Genomic DNA, 21,564 nt, shown 5'->3' with positions numbered 1-21,564 from the left:
TGGATAATCTTCTACCGGGGATAATATTTATCCATAACTGGGTACTGAAAGGATAAGCTTATTATACCCGGTATGGATAATCTTCTACCGGGGGTAATGTTTATCCATAACTGGGTACTGAAAGGATAAGCTTATTATACCCGGTATGGATAATCTTCTACCGGGGATAATATTTATCCATAACTGGGTACTGAAAGGATAAGCTTATTATACCCGGTATGGATAATCTTCTACTTTCACCATAGACTTTGTTCTTTAAACAGCAAGCAAGTGAAGAAAAGTTTGCCCAATCCAAGTACATTATACGTACATTCATTTTTTTTTAGTTTTGAAAGACACGACATGATGTTATTTGGTGTGATGATCCAAAAGGTTATCACTTGTTTTAGAAATAAATTCTGTGTTCGATGTCTTAAAAACCTCTTTCAGTATTATCTCGAGTTGCGTGCGCAGTCCGGGCGCGTAGCCAGAAAGCCTATATGTGAAAATTTGTAAAAAATGATGAATTTTGACTTCGGTCAACATTTTAGGTAAGCGGACCCGGACCCGTGATTTGACGGTCCTGGAAGGTCCGTAGGAAAATATGGGACTTGGGCGTATGCCTAGAATCGAATTCCGAGGTCCCAAGCCCGAGAAATGAATTTTTAAAGAAAATTATTTTCTGGAATATTTATGAGTTTTTGAAAATGAAATGTGTTTAGAACTTGATGGTATTAGGCCCGTATTTTGGTTCCGGCGTCCGGTACAGGTCTTATATGTGATTTAAGATAAATATGTGAAATTTGGTAAGAAATGGACTTGAAATGACGTGAATCAGATCATATTTGAGAAACATTTGGAAAATTTGAAGTTCTTAAGAAATTTCATGATTTCGATGCTAAATTCATAGTTGTTGATGTTATTTTAGTGATTTGAATGCACAATCGAGTCCGTATGATGTTTTTAGGTTGGTGTGCATGTTTGGTTTGGAGCCCCGAGGGCTCGGATGAGTTTTGGATAGGCCACGGAGTGAAAATTTCATTTAGGAATTTGCTGGTATGTTGCAGACTTGCAGGCTTCGCATTTTGCGAAGCATTGTATGCGAGCATTGTATCGCAAATGCGAGAAGTGGCATGGGCTGCCTTATTCGCAAATGCGAAGAAATGGTCGGAAATGTGGCATCGCAAATGCGAAGAGGCCTGATTTTCCTCATGGTTTGCAAATGCGAACCCATGTTCACAAATGTGAAGGTAACAGACTTCTGGGTTAGCAATTGTGAACCCTAGTCGTAATTGCGACGTCTGCAACCTGCAATTTTATAACTTAGCCGAAAATCTTTCATTTTTCACACTCTTTCAAAACCAAAACACTCTTGGACGATTTTTCAAAGAAAACTCTTCTTCCAAATCGATTTTATGTCAATTTTAACTCGTTTTCTTCAATCATTGACATCTTTTCACATGATTTCAACTCAAAATCAATGATTTTCATGGGGAAAATTGGGTGTTTTGGGTAGAACCTAGGTTTTTCAAAAATTGGGGATTTGGACCTCGATTTGAGGTTTGATTTCAAAACAAATTATATATTTGAGTTCGTGGGGGAATGGTTAATCAGGTTTTGGTTCGAACTTCGGGTTTAGACCATGTGGGCCCGGAGGCGATTTTTGACTTTTGGGTAAAACTTTGGAAAACTTATTGTCATGCATTAGCATTGATTCATTTAGCATTTATTGATGTAAGTAAGTAACTTGTGGCTAGATAAGGGCGAAGTGGTGGAGGAATCAAGAGGTAAAGCGATAGTAGAAACTTAAATTGTGTTCGTGGCATCGAGGTAAGTGTTTGGTCTAACCTTAGCTTGAGGGATTAGGAGTTGTATCCTATTTGCTATGTGTTATTTGTTGAGTACGACGTATAGGCATGGTGACGAGTATCTATACGTTGGTGTTAAGCATGCCCGTGAGTCTTATACTATGATTAATGTGACTCTGTTTCGTATTGTTCATGCTCTATATGATAATTTCTATTGAGGAATATGATTTGTGGAACTATTATTAGTAATTGAACATGGTAGAGCGTTGGCTCAAGTTGAGAATTTAATTGTTGAGCATGGTAGAGCATTGGCTCAAGTTGAGAACTGAATTGTTGAACATTGTACATCATTGACTCAAGTTAAGAATTGAACTGTTGAACATCATAGAGCATTGGCTCAAGTTGTGAATTGAGTTGTGAAGTAAATGTGAAAGAAGAAAGGAGAGAGAGAATTATGATATTGTCTCCCTTGCGTGGATGTTATTGTTTTGATATTGTTTTCCCATGCCGAGATTTGATTGTTGTACTATTGTTCCCTTGCTAAGATATTATTATGATTTCATTTATTTCCTTTCCCTTATTTCTTGTGATTGTTGCTTGGAGTGAGGAAGAGTGTAAAGCACGAAGGGTGATGCCGTGTATGATTTTGTGAGGAAGAGTGTAAAGCACGAAGGGTGATGTCGTGCCGCACGATGTACAATTCCGTGCCGATTATATTGATTTTATGGTGAGGATGAGAGTAAAAGCATGAAGGGTGATGCCATGCAGTTTATATTGATTCTTATAGTGAAGACGAGAGTAAAAGCACGAAGGGTGATGTCGTACACTTGGCCTTGATTTTCCTGATTCTTGATGATAATAGAGTTATGTTGTCCTTTACGTTTATTTACGGATTTTCTGTTGTTACTTGATTTTATTTGATGTTATACATTCCCTTACCCTATTTGCTTTGTGATTGATGCTTGGGTGAGGAAGAGTGTAAAGAACGAAGGGTGATGCCGTGTATTTTTTGGTGAGAGACTATTAAAGCACGAAGGGTGATGTCGTGCGCTTGTCTTTGATTTCCTGATTTTATGGATAATTGAGTTATGATTTCTCTACATTTAATTGCTGATTTCTTTTTGATAGTTGTTGTACCCCGCAACATGATTCCCCCTTCCTACTTTCAATTGAACTGTGGTGATCCTCATATTTATTTATTGTTCTTCTGTTATTAGTCGATGTCCCTGCAGCATGTTATCCCCCCTCAAACACTTAACTATACATTACTGTTCTTCTTTTCTGCTGTATATGATTTAACTACACAGGTTTAATTGGTAGTCTGGTCCTAGCCTCGTTACTACTTCGGCGAGGTTAGGTTAGGCACTTACCAGCACACGGAGTCGGTTGTGCTGATACTATACTCTACACTCTTTTGTGTAGATCCCAGTGCTATAGATTTCGAACCGCAGTGAAATTGTTGTTTCTTGTTCATCAGGTGACCCGAAGTAGTCCTTCAGGCGTCCGCAGGCCTTGGCGTCTCTTTCTATCTACTATTCCTGTTTCTTTCATGTATTTCCAAAGATAGTGTTATATTTATTTCTTTCAGGCCTTTGTTGTAGTACTGTCACGACTCGGATTTCCCAACTTCAGGAGTCGTGATGGCACCTACTAATGTGAGCCAAGCAAGCTAATCATTTAACTACTTACTTCATTACCCAATTATTTCTTTTTAACAAATATAAGGCGATAACATGAAAACAGTGGAACTTTAAATAATTAAGCGGAAGATAACAATTAAATATCTGAAATCTGCTTCTATTACAACTCTTAAAACCTAAAGCACCCAAAACCTGGTATCATAGTGTCACAGACGGTCTAAGATTTACTACATACAAAGTCTGAAGAAAATGATAATACACTATTTCTGAATAAAAGGAAAATGAAACCGGAAATAGGAATAGAGGAGACGCCAGGGTCTACAGACGCCTGCAGATCTACCTTGGATCTCCGCGTGGAATGAAGGTAGCCTCCACACTACAGTCCAAAAGCTGCTCCGGGATCTGCACATAATGCAGAGTGTAGTATCAGCACAACCGACCCCATGTGCTAGTAAGTGTCTAGCCTAACCTCGGCAAAGTAGTGACGAGGCTAGGACCAGACTACCAAATAACCTGTGCAGTTCAAATACATATACAACGGAAAGAAATACAGAAATAACCAGTTAATATGGGAGGGGGAGCATGCTGTGAGGGAGATAACAATTCCGAATAGAAAGACATCAAGTAATGAAAGAAACAATATAACTCAAATATTAACAAAGAATCAGAAATCAACAAATGCACGACATCACCCTTTGTGCTTTTACTCTCGTCCTCACCAAAGCAATCATATAATAAAAATATACACGACATCACATTTCGTGTTTTTACTCTCTTTACTCACCATATAATCAATATAACCGGCACGGAATGGTACATCGTGCGGCACGACATCACCCTTCGTGCTTTACACTCTTTCCTCACAATCATACAGGGCATCACCCTTCGTGCTTTACACTCTTTCCTCACAAAACAAATCATGCACGACATCACCCTTCGTGCTTTACCTCTCTTCCTCACCCTAAACAACAATCACAAATAATAGGGCAAGGGAACCAATGAAATTGCAATGAAAATCCCGACAAGGGAACAACAATTCAACAATTTAATCCCAACAAGGGAACAACATCAATAATATCAACATCCCGCCAAGGGAGATAACAAATAAATCAACAATAGCCCGGCAAGGGTGACAACATAATGATCTCTTCTCTTTCTCACTTTTGCTTCACTATTCACTTCACAACTCGAGCCAATGCTCTAGAGGTTCAATTATCACTTATACTTTCACAATTCGTTATACAACTTGAGCCAACGCTCCTCAAGGTTCATAGATCACAATTCTACAAACTTTATACCACGAATAGAAACCACCACCTAGACATGAAAGATACAACGAAGTCATGATAATCACAATATAAAGACTCACGGGCATGCTAGACACGTACGTATAGATACTCGTCACCATGCCTATATGCCGTACTCAACAATTACCACATAGAAAATAGGACTCAACTCCTAATCCCTCAAGCTAAGGTTAGACTAAACACTTACCTCGATGTCACGAATACAATTCACGATTCAATTATAGCTTTACCCCTTGATTCCACCACCAATTTGCTCGTATCTAGTCACAAGTTACTTAATTACATCAATAAACGCCAAATGAATCAATTTGAATGCATAAAAATGAGTTTTCCAAAGTTTTGCCCAAAAAGTAAAAAAATTCCCCGAGACCACATGGTCAAAACCCATGGTTCGAATCATAACCCGATTGCCCATTCCCCCATGAACCCAAATATATAATTTATTTTGAAATCGGACCTCAAATCGAGATCCAAATCCCCAATTTTTTAAAAATCTAGGTTCTACGCAAAACACCCTATTTCCCTCATGAAAATCATTGATTTTAAGTTGAAATCATGTTAAAGATGTTAATGATTGAAGGAAATGATTAAAGTTAATTTACAAGTATTTGGAAGAAGAGTTGTGGAAAATCGCCCAAAGGAGTTTGTGTTTTTAAAAGATGTGAAAAATGGGTTTAAAATTGTCTAAGTATAAAGTTGCAAGTCGCAGGTATGGGAAATGCGAACAGAGGTTTGCAATTGCGAACCCCGACCTCTGCTAAGTTGGGAAATGCGAAACAGGGCTCATATTTGCGAATCCTTCAGAAATGCTGGACTTTCGCATTTGCGAACAAAATGTCGCATTTGCGACACATAGGTCGCTTTTGCGATCACTGGCCAAGTGGGAAACTTCGCATTTGCGAAGATATTATCGCATTCGCGAGAGGGAGCTGGCCAGGGCTTCTTTTGCAAGGCCTGCTATGCACAACTGAAAAACCTGCAATTTTCTGAGTTAAAAGTGCACCTCGTGGCCTATCCAAAATTCACCCGAGCCCTTGGGGCTCCAAACTAAATATACACACAACCTCAAAAATATCCCACGAACTTATTCGTGTACTCATATCCCGAAAATAACATCACAGACATCGAATTAAACCTCAAGATCAATGAAATTTCTCAAAACTTCTTTAAACATCAAATTTGCATTTAAGGTCCGAATCACTTCAAACGGATTCCGTTTCTTACGAAACTTCACAGGATTATCTTAAATTATATATAAGACCTGTACCCAGCGCCGGAACCGAAATATGGGCCCGATACCAACATGTTCTAATCCAAATTCATTTCCATAACCTTTAAACAATTTCAGAAAATAATTTTCTTTAAAAAATTCATTTCTCGGGCTTGAGACCTCGGAATTCGATTCCGGGCATACGCCCAAGTCCCATATTTTCCTACGGATCCTCCGGGACCATCAAATCACGGGTCCGGTCTGTTTACCCAAAATGTTGACCAAAGTCAAATTAATTCATTTTATAGTCAAAATTTATCATTTTTCATAGATTTTTCACATTTAGGCTTTCCAGCTACGCGCCCAGATTATGCATACAAATCGAGGTGATGGTAAGATAGGTTTTTAAGGCCCCAGAATGTAGAATTTCATTTTAAGATAGGTTTTATTCTCCACTTCTAAAACAACCATCCGTCCTCGAACGGACTGAAGAAGGAAGTACCTGAGTCGGGGAAAACATGGGGATAACGGCTCCGTATATCGGACTCGGACTCCCAGGTCGATGCCCCAGAAGGCTGACCTCTCCACTAAACACAAACAGAAGGAAAACGCTTCGATCTCAACTGATGAACCTGCCGGTCTACAATAGCTACCGACTCCTCCTCATAAGACAAGTCCTTGTCCAACTGGACAGTGCTGAAATCTAACACGTGGGATGGATCGCCGTGATACTTCCTAAGCATGGACACATGTAACACTGGATGCACAGCTGATAAGCTCGGCGGTAGTGCAAGTCTATAGGCCACCTCTCCCACTCGATCTAGAATCTCAAACGAGCCAATGAACCTAGGGCTAAGCTTGCCCTTCTTCCCAAATCTCATCATGCCCTTTATAGGCGACACTCGAAGCAATACCCGCTCACCGACCATGAATGCCAAATCATGAACCTTGCGGTCGGCATAACTCTTTTGCCTAGACTGAGCTGTACGAAGCCTATCCTGAATGATCCTGACCTTGTCCAAGGCATCCTGAACCAGATCCGTACCCAATAACCGAGCCTCTCCCAGCTGAAACCATCTAACCGGGGATCGAGACCGCCTACCATATAAAGCCTCATAAGGAGCCATTTAGATACTCGACTGATAGCTGTTGTTGTAGGCAAACCCTGCTAAAGGCAAAAACTGATCCCATGAGCCTCCAAAGTCAATGACACAATCTCGGAGCATATCCTCCAAAATCTTAATAGTCCGCTCGGACTGCCCGTCCGTCTGAGGATGAAACGTTGTGCTCAACTCAACCCGCATGCCCAAATCTCGCTGAACTGCTCTCCAGAAATAGGAGGTAAACTGCGTAACTCAATCCGAGATAATAGACTTGGGCACACCATGAAGACGAATAATCTCTCGGATATAGATCTCAGCTAACCTCTTGGAAGAATATGAGACTGCCACAGAAGTGAAATGCATTGACTTGGTCAGCCTATCAACAATAACCCACACTGCATCGAACTTTCTCTGAGTCCGTGGGAGACCAACAACGAAGTCCATAGTGATACGCTCCCACTTCCACTCAGGAATCTCAATCTTCTAAAATGAACCACCGGGCCTCTGATGCTTGTACTTAACCTGCTGACAATTCAAACACCGAGACACATATGTGGCGATATCTTTCTTCATTCTCCGCCACAAATAATGCTGCCATAAATCCTGATACATTTTCGCGACGCCTGGATGAATAGAGTACTTGGAACTATGGGCCTCCTCTAAAATCAACTCTCGAATCCCATCCACATTAGGCACACAAACTTGATCCTGCAATCTCAAAACTCCATCATCACCTAAGGTAACCTGCTTGGCACCTCTGTGCTGCACCGTGTCTTTGAGGACACACAAATGTGGATCATCATACTACCGATCTCAGATATGCTGCAATAATGAAGAGCGAGCGACTGTACAAGCTAACACACGGCTGGGCTCAGAAACATGCTACCTCACGAACTGATTGGCCAAAGCCTGAACATCCAAAGCAAGCGATCTCTCACCGACCGGAATATAAGCAAGACTGCCCATACTGGCTGACTTCCTACTCAAAGAATCGACCACCACATTGGCCTTTCACGGGTGATATAAGATAGTGATATCATAATCTTTCAACAACTCCAACCACCTCCTCTGCCTCAAATTCAACTCCTTTTACTTGAACAAATACTGAAGACTCTTGTGATCCGTGAACACCTCACATGCCACGCCATACAGATAATGCCTCCAAATCTTCAATGCATGAACAATGGCTGCCAAATCCAAATCATGAACCAGATAGTTCTTCTCATGAATCTTCAACTGCCGCAAAGCATAGGCAATGACCTTGCCATCCTGCATCAACACTGCACCAAGTCCAATGCGAGATGCATCACAATAGATTGTATAAGGCCCTAAACCTGTGGGCAATATCAACACCGGTGCCGTAGTCAGAGCTGTCTTGAGATTCTGAAAGCTCGCCTCACACTCATCCGACCATCTAAACCATCGGGGCTGCGATAGATGAAAACCCCTCCACGAACCGACGATAGTAGCCTGCCAATCCTAAGAAACTCTGAATCTCTGTAGCTAATGCTAGTTTAGGCTAGTTCTTGACTGCCTCAATCTTCTTCAGATCAACCTGAATACCCTCTACTGATACAACATTACCCAGGAATGCAACTGAACTCAACTAGAACTCACACTTCGAGAACTTAGCATATAACTGACTATCCCTCAAGGTCTGAAGAACCACTCTAAGATGCTGCTCGTGCTCCTCCCGGCTGTGGGAATAAATTAAAATATCATCAATGAAGACTATCATGAATGAATCCAAATAAGGCATGAACACTCGGTTCATCAAATCCATAAAAGCTACTGGGGCATTTGTCAACCCGAATGACATAACCAAGAACTCATAATGCACGTACCGAGTGCGGAAAGTTGTCTTAGGGACATAGGATGCCCTAATCCTCAACTGATGGTAGCCAAATCTCAAGTCAATCTTCGAAAATACCTTGGCACCCTGAAGCTGATCAAACAAATCATCAATCCTCGGCAATGGATACTTATTCTTGATTGTAACCTTATTCAACTGCCGGTAATCGATACATATTCTCATCGATCCATCCTTCTTCTTAACAAACAACACCGGCGCACCCCAAGGCGAAACATTCGGCCTAATGAAACCTTTCTCAAGCAAGTCTTGCAACTGTTCCTTCAACTCTGGTAGGGCCATACGATACGGCGGGATAGAAATGGGCTGAGTGCCCCGAGCCAAATCAATGCAAAAGTCAATATCCCTATCGGGTGGCATACCCGGCAGGTCTGAAGGGAAAACCCTAGGAAACTTATGAACAACGGGCACAAAATCGATAGAAGGAACCTCAGTACTAGAATCACGTACATATGTCACATAGGCCAAACACCTCTTCTCGACCATACGCCGAGCCTTCACATAAGAGATAACACTACGAGTAGAACGACTAGGAGTCCCTCTCCACTTTAAATGAGGCAAAACCGGTAAAGCTAAGGTCATAGTCTTGGCGTGACAGTCCAAGATAGTGTGGTAAGGTGATAACCAGTTCATCCCTAATATGATATCAAAATCGATCATGTCCAAAAGAAGCAAATCTACACGAGTCTCAAGACCTCCAATCATAACTATACAAGAACGATGGACTCGATCTACCATAATAGAGTCACCCACTGGTGTAGACACATAAACAGGAACACTCAAAGAAGCACTAGGCATGACCAGATACAGTGCAAAATAAGATGACACATACGAGTATGTAGACCCTGGGTCAAACAACACTGAAGCATCTCTATCACAAACCAGAACCGTACCTGTAATAACCGCATCTAAAGCCTCAACCTCGGGCCTGGCTGGAAGAGCATAACATCGGGGCTGGGCCCCACCACCCTGAACTACATCTCTGGGACGACCTGCTGCTGGCTGGTCTCCACCTCTAGTGGTCTGAGCTCCACCTCTAATACCTCTACCTCCACCTCTAGCACCTCTACCACCACCTCTAGCTGGCTGGGCAGGCTGTGGGACACCTGGTGTTTGAACCATAGCACGGGAACCCTAATGCTGAGAGCTACTTGGTGCTCGAGGGTAAAACCTAGCAATGTGACCCATATCACCACAAGTGTAGCAAGCCCTTGGCTGCTGAGACTACTGGCCCTGATGACCTGAATGACCACCCCGAAAACTCTGAAGCGGTGATGCACTGATAAGAGCAGGTGGTGCACTGTAGGACTGCTGATTAGAATACTGCATTTGAGGACCACGACCACCTAAAGTACCGTGAGAAACCTGAAGTGCTAATTGAAAAGGCCTAGGAGGATGGCCTCTACCATATGAATCCCTACCTCCAGATAAGGTACCACTAAATCGGCCTGAATGATGGGGCCTCTTGTCCAACCCATGACCACCTCCCTGTGACAGAACCATCTCCACTCTCCTGGCCACATTGACCGCCTCCTAGAAAGATATCTCTCTCCCTGCCTCCCTAGCCATCTGAAGACGAATCGGCTGAATAAGTCCATCAATGAACCTCCTCACCCTCTCTCTCTTGGTGGGAAGTATGGTAAGAGCAAAATGATCCAAGTCGATGAATCTGGTCTCATACTGGGTAATAGTCATAAAACCCTACTGGAGGCGCTCAAATTGCCTCCGATAGGCCTTTCTCTAAGTGATGGAGAGAAGCTTCTCCAGAAATAGCTGCATAAACTACTCCCAAGTCAAGGCTGGCGATCCGGATGGTCTAGCCAAACAAAAATCCCTCTACCAAGTCTTGGCGGATCCAGACAAGCGAAAAGTGGCAAAATCGACCACATTGGTCTTAACTATCCCCATGTTCCTGAGAACCTCGTGACAGCTGACTAGATAATCCTAGGGATCCTCAGTAGATGCACCGTTGAAAGTAGTAGTGAAGAGCTTGGTGAACCTATCCAACCTCCACAAAGTATCGACAGACATAGCCGCTCCGTTACCGATCTGAGCTACCACACCTGGCTAAACTGCTCCAAATGGCTGGACCGCTGGAGTCTAAAACTGGGGAGCTACCTACTTTGGAGTGCGAGTAGCAAGATTCTAGGCTCCTCCTCCAGCCTGAGAGATGGCTGGTGCTACAGGAAGAAAGCCTTCTCGGGTGACACTCTCCATGAGGCCCACCAGACGGACCATAGCATCCTGAAGAATCGGGGGTAGCAATAAACCCCTCTGGGACCTGAGCTGTGCCCACCGGAACTACTGGGGCCAGAACCTCATCATCAAAATCAACCTGAGGCTCCACCGCTGGTGCTGCTACTCGGGGCTGAGCTCTTCCCCTACCTCGGTCTCTAGCACAGCCTCGACCTCTGCCCCTCGTGGGAGCTACTGTTGGGGGCTCGGGCTGCTAGTCAGTGGATGAGGATGCATGTGTTTTCTCCATCCGCAAAAGAATAGAGTAGAAATTCAATTAGCATTGAGAAACCAAACCGCACGATAGGAGAGAATAAATGTGAAGTTGTTCCTAACTCTATAGCCTCTGGGGGATAAATACAGACGTCTTCGTACCGATCCCTCATACTCTACCAAGCTTGTCTGTGAACTGTGAGACCCATGTAACCTAGAGCTCTGATACCAACTTGTCACGACCCGGATTTCCCACCCTCGGGAGTCGTGATGGCACCTACTAATGTGAGTTAGGCAAGCCAATCATTTAACTACTTACTTCATTACCCAATTATTTCTTTTTAACAAATATAAGGCGATAACATGAAAACAGTGGAACTTTAAATAATTAAGTAGAAGATAACAATTAAATATCTGAAATATGCATCTATTACAACTCTTAAAACCTAAAGCACCCAACACCTGGTGTCACAGTGTCACAAACGTTCAAAGATTTACTACATACAAAGTCTGAAGAAAATGGCAATACACTGTTTCTGAATAAAAGGAAAATGAAACAGGAAATAGGAATAAAGGAGACGCCAGAGCCCGCAGACGCTTGCAGGTCTATCTTAGATCTCCACATGTACTGAAGATAGCCTCCACACTACGGTCCAAAAGCTGCTCCGGGATCTGCACATAATGCAGAGTGTAGTATCAGCAACATCGACCCCATGTGCTGGTAAGTGTCTAGCCTAACCTCGGCAAAGTAGTGACGAGGCTAGGACCAGACTACCAAATAACCTGTGCAGTTCAAATACATATACAACGGAAAGAAATACAGAAATAACCAGTCAATATGGGAGGGGGAGCATGCTGTGGGGAGATAACAATTCTGAATAGAAAGACATCAAGTAATGAAAGAAACAATATAACTCGGATATTAACAAAGAATCATAAATCAACAAATGCACGACATCACCCTTCGTGCTTTTACTCTCGTCCTCACCACAGCAATCATATAATAAAAATGTACACGGCATCACCTTTCATGCTTTTACTCTCTTTCCTCACCATATAATCAATATAATCGGCTCGGAATGGTACATCGTGCGGCACGACTTCACCCTTCGTGTTTTACACTCTTTGCTCACAATCATACACGGCAACACCCTTCGTGCTTTACACTCTTTCCTCACAAAACAAACAATGCACGGCTGAAAAGCCCAATTACCCATTCCCCCACGAACTTAAATATATAATTTATTTTGAAATCGGACCTCAAATTGAGGTCCAAATCCCCAATTTTTGAAAAATCTAGGTTCTACCCAAAACACCCAATTTCCCCCATGAAATTGGTTGATTTTAAGTTGAAATCATGTTAAAAGATGTTAATGATTGAAGGAAATGAGTTAAAATCACTATAGAAAAATAGGTCTTTAGCGATGGAAAATTCAGTCGTTAAAACTCCAAATCCGGTCGTTATCAGTCAATTACGATGGGATAAAAACCGGTCGTCGCCGGTAGTTAGTGCCTCCATCGTTAAAGATAAACGACTGAGTTTTGATCCCATCGTAAAAACTCTTTTAACGATGGCAAGGAATCCAGTCGTTATACCAAGATTAGCGAGGGGATTTTTCCATCGTTATTTGTCGTCCCAGTTGTTAAAACCTTCACTAACGGTAACTAATTTTCTGTCGTTCTTAGTGTATGGCGACCGGAATTCCATTCGTTAATTGTATGTACTTTTAACGACATACTTTTTAAAAACCAAAATTTCCCTTTGCGAATGTGAACTTTTAAGTAATAAATATATTACAAGTATTCGAAATCATACAAAGAATAAAGTCAATATTGACATAAAACATCTTTTTTAATTATAGATAGAGAACTAATCAAAGTAGCACTAATATTACATCCAAATTGCATGATCCATGTTTTCAATTCCTTAAAGAAAATAAAAAATTAAAGAGAAAGTAAAATAGTAGTTCGTACGGATGACGACTACAACTCCTAATAAAACATAATATATTTTCCTTGTTCTTCAACATTCTAGCTGCTTCAACTTGCTCGGAACTATCTTTATGGAAGATGCTTCAAACTTCAGGCCCTTTATCTGATCTGTTAAAAAAGGTTCATATTAGCTGAGTAAGAAAACAAGATTTAAGATTGAAGTTGCTACAACACAGTAAAATGTAAAAGCACGAAGCGAAAAACATCTCAAAATACTATGAACAATCAGTGCTTCTTACAACTACATTACTAAATCCACCTTTTTTACAATTATATTTTCTATCAATCAGTATGCATATGTAATGAGAATGAGCATTCACCCTCTAAACTGAGGTCTTCGCTTTCTTGTATCTATGAATGTCTGCAGAGTAGGCCAAGAGACACATATAAATTGTAGTATGAGCTGCCAGCAGTAGCCTGCATACAGGTACCATTTCTGCATTTCAATAAACTAGCAGACAATAGACAACTAAAGATCCTTTAAAACTCTCCTTTTGATTCAATGACAGAAGTGGATCCTAACCAGAATCACTAAAAGGGTCAACATTGGGCATTGAAGTAGGGTAATTAAAGGAAGTATCACCATCATTGCTGTGTTGTAGCCTCATATCACCATTATCCTTACTACCCATTTCCAAGAATTGAAAGATCTACAAATTTTATTAGGACTCAGTTCGTGCGCACCTTCAAAAAGGCAACACCAATGCAATGGAGATTAAGAAATCTTCATTGCAGAGATTCTCATGCATTTAAGTGAGGCTGCTTCATCTTCTTAATTACTTGAAGTAACTACATGCACTTTTCAAAGTGTATCCTAGTCCATATATGTTTCCTCTACCCAGATCTTGAACTTCTATGATATTAGTGTTTCGTGCCTTTTTTATGACCTTTACTGAGCTGCATTCCTTCCATTCTTTAGTGTATCAATACATGCAACTAGTTTAAATTCCTACTGGATCAAACCAGTTACGTGGTATAGATTTGACAGAAAATTGTGGTTGAGCCGCATCCATATCTTGTGCATGTTTTTCCACTCTATTTAGTGTATTAGTAATGATTACTTTTGATTTATCAAAGCTTGTTCTTATTCTTAAGAACACTTAGTGAACAATATGAAGGGCGGAAGGGTTTTGGCAAATGAAGAAAAATAGGGCTTCTGTAAACAAAGGTAGAAAAAAAGGTTCACAGTAAGTGTTGATCAATATATAACAAAAGAAGAGAGCACTTTTACACTTCCTTCCATTTCTAATGAGTTGTCATGTTGGGGTATTGTTCTTTTTGGAAGTTTCTTTCATGCAATTAGAAGAAAATGAAGTCCTCTTTTCATGACAACAGTTTTGTTCCCCCCTCCAACCCAATAACATGACTCCTGAATATTAAGCTTTATCAGATTGTACCAGTTCTTGTATCACAGTATGGGGAGAGTTACACTAGCATTTAATGAACATAATTTGGATGGTTAGTTCAGTATCTGTTGCTATATTTGGCTAAGCATCACCACTGAACAATGCTGGGTAGAAAACTTGCTATACAATCTTTAGCAATACAATTCAAGCACACTGGATACAAAGTGGAATAAATACCAATGCAACATGCTATTACACCATACCAATATGGAATACAGGCAAAGGTTTCAAGGGGAAGCAGAGAGATGACACACAAAAATGATCGGAAATATAGTGTATTGGTTCGTTGTTGTATAGTAAACTTACTCAATAGTATGTAGGGAAGAACTATTCTTTCGTACATATGCAAAAACTACAGGGAGGAAAAATGGAGTAGCAGGAATGGAAAGGCAATAGAAATGACATTAAAATCTCAATGAAGGCAGTTTCATGAGTTTGCTCTTTAAGTCATCTCTGCCTTAAGTAAGATTATTTTTGCACAAAATGTGGTCCAATGAATTTGGTATAATTGCATCTTGTGGTTGCAACAATTTTTACTGGTTATTGAGTCTGTCATGAATAGCTTGTAGACCTCGTTTTGAGTTTTGATGACCAATTACTTTTCAATTTACACCTTCTGAAGTTGTCTTTTGCATTTTTCTCTTTTGCATTTTGTAGTCTCTCATTTGTCTGCTTTGCATCTAATTGTAACAGCTAATGAGATGTTTTGAGTATCTATATCATAGTCACTTAGGAGGGAAAGAGTTATACGTACTTTCAAATAAAGTACTGGACAGGACGATCATGCTATAATGTTTTTGGATTACTAGTTTAGTCAGGTTGGTGGCTTAACTTTTACTTTCTGTAAAGTATCACTTGATTTCAATAACTTCATACACCCTTCCCTTCCCTCTCCGCAAAGAGCGTTTCGTATTTTTCCTCCTTGTTTTCTTGTTATTGCCTATTTTCTGGTGTAGTTTCTCAGAAAAACTTTAATTTCTAAGTACATTTGCACCTTGCACATCAGTGCCACCCAGATCTTTAACTATTTCATTGTCGCTAACCTGCACATTAATCAACATTTTGTAAAAAGGATTTGGCTATCTGTGCAAGCAACGGAAAACAGATCTGGACCTCAAATCTCAAATAATGTCATACGTTCAAACAATGAATCTGAGATGCACATATCTAATTGGATTTCAATATTAGATTAACTGTACATATGTCAAGGTCAGTACTTTATTTAACTAACAACAAAAGACTTCACTAAATTTATTTAAGGATATTCATCAGGTCATAGTTGGTAGAAAGCTTACGAACCTGTTAAATACTAATTTCTGCTTGTACTTTGTTGACTTGAAGATGGTGCTGATGAAGGCTGATCATCCAGTAAGCTAGTAATATGTGCAAACTTAGAATCTATGTCGTCCATACATATTTCTAGTGATTCTTTTTCTTTTTTAGTTGCATTCAGCTCGGTCTATAGTGATTCTTTTTCTTTTCCAACTGCATTCAGCTTAGCCGGTATTGCAGCCTTTGAGGAACTACCGCCTTTCAATTCCTTAGTGGTTATACCACCCCCTAATCCAATCACGTGACTCTTGTTTTGAGGTCCGAAGCATCTTTCCACTACCTCGATATTCGTAAGAGATGACTCAGATTGTACCAGTTCTTGTATCTCAGCCTATAAAATACAAGAAAAATTAAAATAATAAAATACATCAAAATAAAATGAAGGATATAAAATGAAGTTCATCAATAAGCATACATATTTTTCACCAGCTTCAGGTTCTACAAGCGTGTCATTTTTCTTGTGAGTCTCAAAGAAGATAGTCACCATGTTCGGTGGATTACCGTCATTGCCTGCCTTCACATTTAAATAAACAAGTCAAACAAAGACGATATTTTTTATAGGATTGCACTGTGCACTTACCTGTTCGTAAATAATTTCTCTAATCGGCTTGCTACCCGTACGATGAGGCATTCTCAACTTAGACCTATTGATCGAGTTTCTAATACTTGTTTCCTATATTAAGAGCAAACCATTGAAATCATGAGATATTACTTACAGTAATAAGAAGTTAAAAGTAGTGATGAAATCTTACCTTAAATATTTCACTTAAAAAATATTTCTTGACCAACCATTCACAATCACTCTTGTCTACCTCATCCGGGACATCTTTTAGGGCTTCATGCAATGGCTTAAACTTCACATACTTGTGCAATGATCCTCTCCAATTGTTCCATAACTTTCTCATATGATTTAACACATGATCTCTTTGATGATTCATGTCATCACTGTCAAATTTATCCTAAATATTTTGCAAAATCATTAATCAAGAAAGTAAATTTTTTTACGTAAACTAAAGATAGTTTTTGCTGTTTCAAACAAAATGTGTCTGTTTTCAGTTACATTGCTTAAGACCTAGGATCTTCAGCATTCACAAAGATTCATAAGTAAAGCATTTTATAAATTACGTAGAGCTTAGAGACTTCAGAGCAGCAACATGCCTTAGAAACTACACGCCAATAATATATACAAAAAACGACTAATTATGATCAAACATTCTATAAGAGGCAATAGAAAAGTCAACAACCAATAAGCTCTAGTACTTTACAGTGCTATAAACCCAACTTCCAGTATGTAAATTCTTGGATTTCAAGAAGAAATAACAAATATGTGCCAAGTAATCAAATGTAACATTCTCTTCCCTTTTTAGCCTAACCCTCATAAGTCATAACATTATTTGAAGCAGTAACTTATAATCAAATCCTATGCAGGGAATCAAACTAATTCCCCTCCACACCCAAATACCCCGTGTAGAAGGGTAATGTCCAAGCAGGTGTCACTGTGCTAGGTACACATTGAGAAACTATGGAGAGCCTTCATGTTAGTCACTTAAAAAATGTAATCAAGTAGAAGTTTTGACATTGTATGTGACCTTACAGACTAAGAGATACACAAAAAACTTGCACTAAAGGCTGCACCTTTACAACAAAACATTACAATATATGTAATAATTCACTAACACCATTATTGTGAGAAGACTATAGAGGTGCTTGCTATATTACCTGTTACCTACATTCTGGAAAGTCCAAGAAGTTATTACGATTAGTTGTTGCAAAATACTACAGATAGTGTCATTAACGAGAAACCAATATTTAAAATTAGGAGTGTAAGTGCTGAACCATTTTCCATGAGATCTGGAACATGTAATTACGGCAAAGAACACTAAAATCTCCAACAGTTTTGCTTCCTATAGAGTTCTATCTAGAGAATAAGAAACATGCTCCTTGACTAGCACCTTAGATTTTCCTTCTTATTGATTCCTTAAAACTGGATCATTATAACTTTGCTAATAGGGGAATGTGCCTCTGGAAAATGTAATTGGATTTGTACTTGTAGGCAAGACTGGGATCATGTTAGATTGGATGAGGAGACTGAAGAAAGCCCTTGGAGCAGCCCGAGTTTTGCAGTATCTTCATGACCTTGTTAATCCTCCTATCATACACAGAGACATAAAGTCCAATAACATCTTGCTGGATGAATGCCTAAACGCAAAAGTTGCTGATTTTGGTTTGTCCAAGCTTCTAGGTGACTATGAAAGGGGTCACATTACCACTCAGGTCAAAGAAACAATGGTGAGTAAAGATTATCTTCATTCCTGCCCAAACTTGTTTGATTTGGAATATTGTATGCTTATATCTTAGCATTTTCTGATGTCCACAAGTTCAGAAATTGTATTGTCTCGATAATTTCTAGTACAATAGGAACCATTTGGGACTTTCTAAGGGAGAAACATCTGCACTTAGGGGCAGCATACCTTTGTGTCAATAAGACATAAGGGGAATCATACCATTGTGTCAACAAAATGCAGCTTAACTCTTACACCAGAAGAATTACTCAACAAGAACAACTACTGCCAGGTGCTGAATGATCAGCTATGACATGGGATTTTGGTGTTCAAAAATAGGATCGATGAGTGCATTCTGGACTAAAATCTCAGTGCACTTCATTACCCCCATATACAAGGAAGGCTATCGAACAAAGTTGGTCTCAGAATTTTCCTCGAACTCATAAGAGATCTACAACAAACTATGAAAACTCACTCATGCGCACAACTGCTGGTATACAGATGTCATATTTTATAGAACAGTTGTGGTGGATCACAAGGTGCTACAGCTGGTGTAATGAATTTGCATTAATCATATGCAACAAAAAGGATATAATGATCGTGGCTTCTTCAGCTCATCACCACAAATATGGATAATGCAAGGTTTGGACATTAATTTGGAAGATTCACTGGATTCATTATGTTCAAAGTTGAGGCAACACTGGTGATACAAAAAGATCTATCTAAGATTTTTTTAAAATTCTAACTAACATCTTAATTAGATAACACTTCATAGTCATAGAACACACTGTCTAAGTTAGACCTAGAGATTCAAGAGGTGATCCCGACAAGGGATGCAGTAAAACTAATTAAATGTAAAATGCAACAGATCATTTGTGGAATTAGCATTGAATAGAACTACTTTAACAAAAATTTCCAGCCACCATTAGCATATCTAACATAGACCATAAACAGAGTGGGAACGGTAACAAAAATTTCAAGTACTTTCAATTAAAATATTACTTTATAGTGCTTTAGATTATTACCGTAATAGCTCGCCACATGTGTTCCGGCTTATCTTCTCCGATGTCCTTCCATGAATGTACTTGCAACGGACACATATTACGATCACGAACTAATATGCCTAAGCGTCTCGAAAATGAGGCTTGATGCTTCCCAACAACCTGATTATGATAAAAGTTGACTCTAAACTTTTCTCCAGATTTGGGTCCCACAACATCTTTATTCCTATTCTTTCCTCTCACCTTTTTTTGGGTTTTCAGATTCACATAGATCTGCAAATTTTAATTTATAACATAAATTAAATTCCAATCTTACAACAAAAAAAAATATTAAACTTGATACCTTGCATCATTTCATCTTCTTGAGCAAGAGAAACATCGTCTTCCATCGGATCGAAACTAGGAGGCATAAGATTATTACTATTATGTGCTAGCTTATTCTGCTCAGAAGCTGCTGAGTTATGATTTTTACTTTCCCTAACAATATTTCTCTTTCCAACGCTTCCTTTTACCGAGCCCACAGATCTAACATTTTGCCTGCGTCCCCTTGCTCAAGCACCAGGTTGATTGTAAGTGTCTCGTACATTCTTCGAAGTAGATACTATTTCTGCAGATTTTGATTAGAGTAAAACATAAAATAACTTCTAGTCTTATAAGAAACAAAAAAAGAATAATTAAAGCTTGAGACCTTGCATCATTTCAGCTTCTTGATTGAAGGGAATATCTTCTTCCATCATATCAAAACCAGGAGGCATAGGATTATTACTATTATGTGCTAGCTTATTCTGCTCACAAGCTGCTGAGTTGTGATTTTGTACTTTCCCTAACAAGATTTCTCTTTCCAACTCTTCCTTTTACCGAGCCCACAGATCTAACGTTTTGCCCGCGTCCCCTTGCTAAAGCACCAGGATGATTGTAAGTGTCGTACATTCTTTGAAGTAGATACTATTTCTACAGATTTTGATTAGAGTAAAGCATAAAATAACTTCTAGTCTTATAACAAACAAAAAAGAATAATTAAAGCTTGAGACCTTGCATCATTTCAGCTTCTTGAGTGAAGGGAATATCTTCTTCCATCATATCAAAACCAGGAGGCATAAGATTATTACTATTATGTGCTAGCTTATTCTGTTCACAAGTGCTGAGTTGTGATTTTTACTTTCCCCAACAAGATTTCTCTTTCCAACGCTTCCTTTTACCGAGCCTACAGATCTAATATTTTGCCCGCGTCCCCTTGCTAAAGCACCAGGTTGACTGCAAGTGTCTCGTACATTCTTCGAAGTAGCTGCAACTTCTGCAGATTTTGATTTGAGTAAAGCATAAAATAACTTCCAGTCTTATAACAAACAAAAAAGAATAATTAAAACTTGACACCTTGCATCATTTCAGCTTCTTGAGTGAAGGGAATATCTTCTTCCATCATATCAAAACCAGGAGGCATAAGATTATTACTATTATGTGCTAGCTTATTCTGCTTAGAAGCCCCTGAGTTGTAATTTTTAATCTCTCCAAATAGATTTTTTTTGCCAACATTTACTTTTGTAGAGCCCAAAGATCAAAAGCTTCGCCCTTGTCCCCTTGCTAAAGACGCAGGTTGAATGTATGCAAGATTTACATTCTTTAAAGCTCCTCCTGTTTCTACATATTTTGATTTAAGTGAAACATAAAACCAATACCGGTTCAATAAGAAACAAAAAAAAGTTAAAACTTAAGAGACCTTGTTTCTATTAAAGTAGTCAAATATCCCACATTGGTGGTTGACACTTTTGTTTGGGATTTTTTCCCTATAAAAGGAGGCCTAATGTTTACGATTTATACACACCTCTCATTTGCCTTCTTGTCTTCTTAAGGCATGTGTATCTTCTCTCTTTAGTATTTTTTCACTTGTATTTTTGGAGTGGAATAAAATATTGGTTGTGTCCGAGGAAGTAGGCAAAATTGGTCGAACCTCGTAAATTCTGGTGTTACTATTATTATTTCTTTATTGTCTTATTTATTATTTGGTGGCTGTCATAATTTTTGGTATAGTAGTTATGACTCATTCACACTATATACTTTTGGCTTCCACAACAATTGGTATCAGAGCCAAGGTACTATCTACGTATGCTCTGTGATTGCAGCATAGTTTGATCTTCCACATCAGAAAAGATTTATCTTGGTAACTGAGTCAAGATTCTGTCTGAGTA

General features: G+C 39.4%; 1 protein-coding gene across 5 annotated transcripts; it reads right to left on the bottom strand.

The window, feature by feature from the left end:
- Positions 1 to 13,198: 13,198 nt before the first annotated feature.
- LOC104213865 (uncharacterized) lies at positions 13,199 to 21,072 on the bottom strand. Of its 5 annotated transcripts, XM_009763418.2 has the most exons (11): positions 20,753 to 21,072; positions 20,410 to 20,672; positions 20,067 to 20,274; positions 19,722 to 19,985; positions 19,622 to 19,651; positions 19,403 to 19,540; positions 16,848 to 17,054; positions 16,676 to 16,768; positions 16,511 to 16,609; positions 16,063 to 16,426; positions 13,199 to 13,465 (listed from the first exon to the last, which is right to left on the bottom strand). In XM_009763418.2, exons 6-10 carry the CDS (start codon positions 19,475 to 19,477, stop codon positions 16,223 to 16,225), a joined length of 678 nt encoding a protein of 225 aa, XP_009761720.1. In that variant the 5' UTR covers positions 19,478 to 19,540; positions 19,622 to 19,651; positions 19,722 to 19,985; positions 20,067 to 20,274; positions 20,410 to 20,672; positions 20,753 to 21,072; the 3' UTR covers positions 13,199 to 13,465; positions 16,063 to 16,222. The 5 variants fall into 5 exon arrangements, with proteins under 5 accessions (XP_009761720.1, XP_009761717.1, XP_009761721.1 ...); XM_009763415.2 differs by having other exon boundaries at positions 19,403 to 19,651; positions 20,067 to 20,329; XM_009763419.2 differs by having other exon boundaries at positions 19,403 to 19,651.
- Positions 21,073 to 21,564: the final 492 nt, after the last annotated feature.

This window comes from Nicotiana sylvestris, chromosome 9 (genome assembly GCF_000393655.2).
Source record: "Nicotiana sylvestris chromosome 9, ASM39365v2, whole genome shotgun sequence".
In the NCBI taxonomy this organism is placed as follows: domain Eukaryota; kingdom Viridiplantae; phylum Streptophyta; class Magnoliopsida; order Solanales; family Solanaceae; genus Nicotiana; species Nicotiana sylvestris.
Note: the sequence above shows the minus strand (reverse complement) of the source record. Positions and strands in the feature narration are given on the sequence as shown.